We start from the raw sequence: 7,545 nt of genomic DNA, 5'->3' as shown, positions 1-7,545 counted from the left end.
GCAGGTGTCTTTCCTGGCCCTGGCTTGGAGATGCTGCCACCAGGGAGGGAACTGGGAACCTTCAGCTGGCAAGCAGGTGGGTGCCCTTCCCCTGAGCAATAGCCCCACCCCGCGAAGGGGAATCTCTTCCAGAGCCGAATCTTACAGAATCTCACACATGCAGTCAGTCTCCCATTCAAATGCAAACCAGGCCAGACCCTGAACAACCACCACCCCCGCCAAGTCTTTTCTGGAAGGCACCCCTCTTCTCCATCATTTGGTTTGCCCCCTTGGGTAGGAACTCAGTGGGGGCACCGGAAAACATGGGGAGGGGCACAGAAGGGGCAGAATGCATAATTCCGGGCAGACCAGGTGTGCGAATTGTGTCCTACTGTGTTAAATTCCTGAAAGGGGCGCGGAGGGGAGGCGAACTGCTTGTTGGAGACGGGCTTAGAGCCCCGTTCCTGGGGCCGCCCTTGGCGAGTGCCTCTGATGCTGGGCGGGAGCGCGCGCGGGGGGCCTGCGGGGCGCAAGCGAGCCAGGAGGCAGCTTCACCCACGCGGCCGCTTCGAAGACCGACGGCAGCAGAGGAGGGCGAGGCGAACAGGGGGTGGGGGTGGGGCTTGGGGGGCTCCGGCCCCCTCCTTCCTGCCCCCCTCCTCCCACCCCAGGGAAGGGATTCCCCGGCGGGAGGGGGTGCCCCGGGGGAATGCCCGGCGGCCGGTCCCGCCCCTCGAGGGAAGCGAAAGAGCCTGCCGCCTCCCTGCCGGCTCAGCTTCTCTCTCGCCCGCCCGCCCGCCCACTGCCCAGTCGCTCCGGGCCGACGCCGCGAAGGGACTGGAGGCTCCGCGGCGGGCGATGGTGCGGCGGCCGCCGCGATGTTCCGGGCGCCTGGCGGTGATGCTCTTGGCGCTCCTGCGCTGCCTTCGGGCGGGACACGGTAGGTGGGGCCGGGCGGGGAGGCGGGCGTCGCTGGCGGGGACGGGCCCCCTTTCCTGGGGCTCTGCCGCTGCCTCCGATCTGGGGCAGGGGCCAGGCCTGGGCGTTGCTGGGGGCGGGGGCGTGTTCTTCTCTCCTTTGCCGGCAGCCCCTCAAAGCGAGCGATAGAATGGAGAAGATATAGAGGGGGGGAGTTGGGGGGCCCCTCAGGAGCTCTTTGAACCCGTCTGCTCAGTTATAGCGACAGCCCTGGCAGGGGCCCCACTGAGGGCCGGGAGGGAGGCTCCCGCCCCCCAACTCGGCTCCGGCCCTGGCAGTGGCGGCTGGCCACTCACCGTCGCGACCCCTCCCCTCTGCAGGGGCGCCCACCCTGGCTCAGCCGGCGCAGGTGCGCTTCGCGGCCCAGACCTTCAGGCACCATCTGCTTTGGGAGCTGCCCGCCGCCCGCCCCCACGACGGGGTCCTCTTCTTCGAGGTGCAGTACAGGCGGTAAGAAGAAGCCGGGGAAGAGGCGCCCAGCAGTGGCGGCACCAGAAAGAGAAATGGGGGGGGCAGTGCAGGGGAGGGGCCATGTGCTTTGGCGGGTGGGCTGCCTCCCCCAGGCGAGATTTCTGACGCAGAAAGGGGGTGGGGTTAGGGTTAGCCTCTCCGCTCTTGCCTCTCCGCTCGCCACTCCCTTTAGGGGGCGCCCCAGAGCGGATGGGGCCGGCCTGGCCTGCTGGTCTTAGCTGGGGCGGCAGCCGGCAGGTGAAGGAGGCTCTGGAGCCTCACTCAGGCCGCCGCTGCTGCTCCTGCAGGTACATGGAGGTGAAGTGGATTCCTGCTGCCAACTGCACCCGGATCGCCCGCTGTGCCTGCGACCTCAGCGCCCAGACCTGGGATCCCCAGCAGAACTACTATGCCCGTGTCCGCACGCTGGCCGGGAACCAGACCTCCGACTGGACCCTGTCACCCCGCTTCGACCCCAAGGATGGTAGGTTCAGGCAGCCCGGCCTCTTTCCCGTGGTGGGGAGATGCTGTGGGAGTGGGGGGGGCTGCCTCCTGAGCAGCAGGTGAAGCCCATGGTGGCTGCTCTGCCCCGCTTGCTGCCACCAGACCAGCTCTCTACTCCGAGGCAGGCAGAAGCTCTGCTGCAGCCGGCCTGTGGCGGGTGTCCTCTGCTCCTGCCGTGGATCCCTGCTGCAGGCGGGTGCTGAGCTTCACTAGTACCCTTCCTGGGCAGGACCAGCTGGAAGGTCCTGCAACTTCCCCCAGCTCTGAAACAAAAAAAAGCCCTGCTGGGTGGGAAATTCCCACTCCTGCTTCTCCGTGCTTCTCATTTTTCATTTTATTTTCACAGCTGCTCTCTGGCTGGCAGGCATGAGCCTCTCCCTTGAGGGAAACACCATCCATGTGTCTCTTCGGCTTCCCACCAGCAGGGAGAGGAACATCACCTACGAAGACGTCTACCCCACCTGGAGGGAGTTCCATGCCCATATCCGGAGGGTCTCCGATGGCGCCAAGGTGAGTCTGTGGCACCTCTAACTGTGAGAGCAGCGGGGCAAGACTTGTCCAGGGGGCCAGCAGGGCCCCAGGGCAGTTCCCTCTGGCCCCAGGGCCCCCCGCCCAGGACCCCACCTGCGGCTTTGGCTGCTCCCTGCAGGATGGGGAGGGATGGGGACTACCCTTCTCTGGCTGAGACCTCAAAGAGCTGCTGCCAGTCCGTGTAGAGGCTACTGAGCTAGATGGCCTGATGGCCTGACTCCGCAGCAGCAGCAGCAGGCAGGATCATCTCTTCCTGGCTGCTGGCCGCTGGCACCAGCGGCTTCCTCTCCCCAAGGAGGAGTGGAAGGCTGACCCCCGAGGAGCACAGGCAGAGAGGAAGCTGCCTGCCACCGAGTCAGAGCACTGGTCCCTCGGGCTCAGTCTGGTCTACCCAGCCTGGTGGCAGAGGCTTCTCCCAGGTGGCAGGCAGGAGCCCTGTCCCCTCTCCCCGGGATTCCCAGATGTTGTGGACTGCAACTCCCAGAATCCCCAGCTGCCATGGCTTTTGCTGGCGTTGTAGTTGACACCATCTGGGAATCCCGGGGAGGGGGGGCGCTGGGCAGGAGTCTCTCTCAGCCCTCCAGGGAGGGAACCTGGAGCCTCCTGCGGGCAAAGGCCCTCCCCAGAGCAGCCCCCTCCCCTCCGGGGGGGCACATCTTGCGGTGGGCCTTGGCACAGCCAGCAGGGGCCCCTGGAGGGAGGGAGGGAGGGTTGCCCTGCAAAGGGCCACCCACTGTGGAGCGGCGGCGGGGGGGGGGCTGCTTGAGCTGGCCACGGGGAGGGGGCGGCAGCAGCAGCAGTGCCTCGGGCTGCTTTTCCTCCCGGGCTGGCCCGGCCTGACCTTCTCTGCTTGCTTCCCCGCAGTTTGTGCATGTGGACCACAACCCGGAGTTTTGCCTCCCGCCGCTGTCGTGGGGGGAGCAGTACTGCGTCAGTGTGAAGCCCCATGTGGCCTCCCGGTCAAATCCTGCCCAGCTGACCAAGGAGCAGTGCCTCGCCATCCCCCCCATGGAAGGTGAGGCTCCAGCCCCCTCTGCCCAGCCTGGGTCCTGCTGCCCTCCAAAGGGGGCCAAGCCCCACTCGCCTGCTGCGCTCCTTGGCCCAGGCAAGGCAGACCCACTGCCTGCCTCCTCCGGGAGGGGGCACAGTCCCCTGGAGGGGAGGCAGGGGGCACGCCATCCATCCCCCATCAGCCAAGGGGGCCCATGCCAGGCGAGGGCATTTCTTGCTCCCCCCACGGCCGTGCCCCCCACGCGCTGCTGCTCACGGCAGGCAGAGCTCTACGACCCCTGCAGGGCCTCCGGTCGGTGCCACCCAGGCAGGAGTCCCTCCACGAGTGCTCCTCCTCCTGAGGCCACCCAGGACAGAGGGGTCACCCTCCCCTGCTTCTGCAGTGGATTCCCTGGCGGGGCTCTGCCCTTTCCGTGCCCCCCCCCGGCTGAGTCTCCTGGGAATGGTTGCCCGTTGGCACAGCAGGGGCCTCTTGGGAGCCAGAGCAGGGGGCCCGCTGGGCGTGTCTGGGGCCCTGGACGCCTCCAGCCCAGAATGACGGCGGCATGCACGCATGGCCCATCCCAGCCAGTCACCCTCCGTGGCCTTTCCCTTGCAGGAGGCACCAGGAGCATGGTCTTCTCCATCCTGGGGATGGCACTCCTCAGCCTGGGGGTCCTGGGCGCCCTGGGCATGGCCTTGGCCTGTGCCTATGTGAGGAAGTCCAGGGAGACGCCCGCCCTGCTGGTAAGTGCTTCCACTGAGTGTCCCCCAGCCCTGGAGGCAACGTGAGGAATGCCAGGACCCCAGCCAGGGGGAGGTCTTGGGGCAAGAAAGAGCTGCCTCCTTCTGCTGCCCATTGACAGAAGCCACAGGGGGGCTGCCGGCGGGCGGGGTCCCTTCAGGGTCTCAGTGCCCCTCCCCTCCCTGTCTGTTTCCTCAAGGACCAGGCCACCGGTCTTCCATTTGGCCCCAGCGGATCTTTGCAGGGCAAGCTCTGCTCTCACTCAACGGCCCTCCCCCTGTCCCCCGCACGCCCGTTTCCCAGGTGGAGACGGAGGCCTCCCAGTGGATGACTTGCCCACAGTCATCCCCTGTGTGCGGTTCTTGAGGTCCTGGGCAGCCCGACCGGTTCCTTCTTCTGGGCTGGGTCTGCCCACCCGGCACTGGTGTCCAAGAGGCCAGCCCCTCCCAGGGCCCCGTCTGCCCACCCAGACTCAACCAAACCTTCTTCTCTTTGGGGACGGCCAGAAATCTTTCCTGGAGCGCCGCTCCCCCTGCGTGCTGGACGGGCTCCTCGCTCTTGAGACGAGAGACGTGATCCTGTGCCTGGAAGCGGACTCCACCCAGCAGCTCTCCATGGGCACGACGACGGGCCGCGCCAACACCCACAGCACTGCTGCTGCACCACCATCTCCCAAGAGGAGCTGCTGGTTGGCAGCCCTGCTGGCCGAGGGCAAGCAGGAGGGCCTGGGGCACCGGGATTCCATGGACAGCAGCACGGACAGCGGCATCTGCCTGCAGGACTCCCCCTCGGGCAGCCTGAGCCACCTGCTGAGTTGCAGGAGGCTGTCCCTGGGCGGCAGCAGCAGCGAGGAGGAGGAGGAGGAGGAAGGAGAAGGTGCCCAGCAAGGCAGCAGTGGAGGACACAGGCCTCCTCCTCCTCCGGGGGAGGAACAGCTGCTGCACACGGCAGAGGAAGGGGACACGGACACGGAGGAGAAGCTGGAGCCAGTGGTGGAGCCAGCACCCCAGGCACACTTCTCTGGGTACCAAAAGCAGCGGGGGGGCCCCTTGGAGGCCGTGAGCTGCGCCTGGCCTCCCCCCGACACAGAGGAGGGGGCCCCCTCCCAGCCTGGCAGGACTACTGGCTATTTGAAGCAGCTGTCTTTTGTGGGCCCCTGTCGCCTGGGGGACACAGGCATCACCCAGGACTTGCTGGTCAGAATGGAGCAGGGGCCGCTGCATTGGCCGGCCCACTTGCCCCTGGATGGCCGGGGCCCCTTGGGAGTGCTCCCTGAATTCCCCCAGACTCTCTTGGCACTGGGCTTCTTTGGGCCCACTCCTCTGAGCCCTTCCACACCCTCTCTCTCCTGCGCTCCGGAACACACCCCAGGCCCCCAAACCGCTCTCACTGCCAGGCATCTGGACTGTCCCCCCATAACCTGAGTCGCTGGGTGATGCCACTCGGCAGGAGCCCTGCATGGGCAGTGGGAGAAAACCCTCTGGATTGCCTGGCCTTTGCGGGAGGCGATGGAGCCTGAGCACGGACCGTGGACCCCAAATCCCCACTGGAGTTGGAGCGAATCAGCCGGGCCGATGCTTTGGCATGAAGGTCAATGGACACGCTTCATTCTGGCCGCAGATGTTTAAAGAACAGTGGGGTTGGTTTCCAATGGCTGGGAGGGGAGCAGCGGAAGGAAGGAATGAAGGAAGGTCACCCCTTTGTGAACAGGTGTGTAGAAGCGGAAGGCTCTGGGCCATGAGAGGAGGCGGCAGTGGGGAGTGTCCTAGTGGGGCCCATAAGCCCATCTCGGAGGCTGCTGCTCTCGGCCTGAGAGCTGGACGCTGCTCTGGTTTCCCTTGGTGCTTCTCCTTTCCTCCAAAGAGCTCAGGGTGGCAGTCTGGGGGTCCCTGGGCGGGGCCCCTGCCAGCCCTACTTTGCTCCAGAGGGGGGAGTGTGTGGGAGCCACAGGTCCAGAAATCAGAGAGGGGGAGAGAGGCCACGCCAGGCCGTGACTCCCCCAGGCGGGTCCAGCCGCTGACGGCAGTCAGAGGCCCTCACACATCCTCAGGCTCAGAGCAGAAGCCAGGGCCCCCCTTCTTAAAGCCAGGGGGCGGGGGGGGAGCAGGCAGCTGTGCCCTCCACTCCCAGCGGCCAGGTGGCTTTGCAGCGCAACTGCTCTCCTCACGGGTGCACTGCGCGTGGCCCTGAAGTGCCAGAGAGACGTGGCCGACACAGCCAATGCTCAAGCCTGGGCGCTGCTCTGGGGCTTCATGAGGCCTGATCCTGGCAGCGACTACACTCCTCTCAGGCGGGAGGTGCATTTTCCCAGCATCCCCCCACCCCCACACTCAGCTCCACTCGGTCTGTGTAAGCAGACAGGCCTTTCCTGCCGGAGGAGGACTTTCCTTCTTGTTCCAGCTGCCTGGAGGGTGGGAATGTTGACAAGCTTTTGTAGACACTATTTATTTTATTTATTATTTATCTAAGTGTGTGTAAAACTTCTTATCAATGCATCTCTGTGGGGCTTTCGTTTTGTAAAAGACTGCCTTGCCACCCGGTTCCGCTTTGGAGTGTTGCTTTGGAATCAAGGCAGCAGGTGCCCAACCAGCGGCCGAGGCAGAGGCAGCCACTCTGGCCGGCATCCGGCGGCGGCGGGGTGGGGGGAGCCATCAGTGGCATTTAGAGTGGGAGGGGGCCGGAATGCGGGTTCCCGAGGAGCGGAGGGAGGAGCCTGCCGCAGCCGTGCCGGGCAGCGTCTTGTGCTTTGGGGGGCTTCCGGCGGCCGCCAACCCCCCCCCCCCGCAATGGCCTGCCGTGGTGCTGGGACACGTGCTAGCAGCAGGCAGCTCCTCCCCCTTCCGGCCCCCCAGCGCCTGCGGCTTCTTTTGATGCAAGTGAAACTCGGTTGGGGAGCAGCTGTGTGCATCAAAGGGTTTTTGTTCTGCAGAGCAGAAGAGCTGAAAGGAGGAGCCCTTCGCTCAAGGCACAAAAGGGGAAACCACCTTGTGGGCTCACATACATTCACACATCCAGCACGGAGCTGTGCACTGGAACCCAGTTTTGTGGCTAGATGAGGCCCATGTGGGGGGGGATTCAACTCAGCAGCTGCTCCCTCAGGCGGGGGGGGGGTCGGGTCCCAACTTTTCAGCAGCCCAGGAGATCTGCTTGCCCTGACGTGTGGATGCCTTTCCTTGCTCCAGCCTCCCAGAGATGCCCAGTTTGCAAGGGGGACCAGTCCATGCCCACCCCCACAATGGCCTGCTTGCCCCAGAGCTCAGCTGCCCTGGGGAGATGCTGCTGCCTCCCCAGGTCCTCTCTGTGGCTCCAGGGGACTGGCCTTGCTGGGCCGCCCCTCACTTTCCAGCTCCCGAGCAGACGCCCCTTGG

At 65.6% G+C, this 7,545-nt stretch overlaps 1 protein-coding gene across 1 annotated transcript; it reads left to right on the top strand.

Annotated features, from left to right (window-relative positions):
* The first annotated feature begins 223 nt into the window (after positions 1-223).
* Positions 224-6,717, top strand: IL10RA (interleukin 10 receptor subunit alpha). The gene is made up of 7 exons (XM_053270048.1): positions 224-919; positions 1,278-1,407; positions 1,716-1,891; positions 2,258-2,421; positions 3,307-3,457; positions 4,052-4,179; positions 4,684-6,717. The coding sequence occupies exons 1-7, from the start codon at positions 472-474 to the stop codon at positions 5,599-5,601; spliced, it is 2,115 nt and encodes a 704-aa protein (XP_053126023.1). The 5' UTR covers positions 224-471; the 3' UTR covers positions 5,602-6,717.
* Positions 6,718-7,545: the final 828 nt, after the last annotated feature.

This window comes from Hemicordylus capensis, chromosome 8 (genome assembly GCF_027244095.1).
Source record: "Hemicordylus capensis ecotype Gifberg chromosome 8, rHemCap1.1.pri, whole genome shotgun sequence".
NCBI lineage: Eukaryota > Metazoa > Chordata > Lepidosauria > Squamata > Cordylidae > Hemicordylus > Hemicordylus capensis.
This window is presented reverse-complemented; position numbering and strand designations above follow the sequence as displayed.

Bases quoted from the DNA above. Each gene is read 5' to 3' on its own strand.
- IL10RA (XM_053270048.1), top strand. From the start codon at position 472: ATGCTGGGCGGGAGCGCGCGCGGGGGGCCTGCGGGGCGCAAGCGAGCC. The intron at 3,458-4,051 runs GTGAGGCTCCAG...TTTCCCTTGCAG, and splicing joins CGCCATCCCCCCCATGGAAG to GAGGCACCAGGAGCATGGTC. The intron at 4,180-4,683 runs GTAAGTGCTTCC...GGGGACGGCCAG, and splicing joins GGGAGACGCCCGCCCTGCTG to AAATCTTTCCTGGAGCGCCG.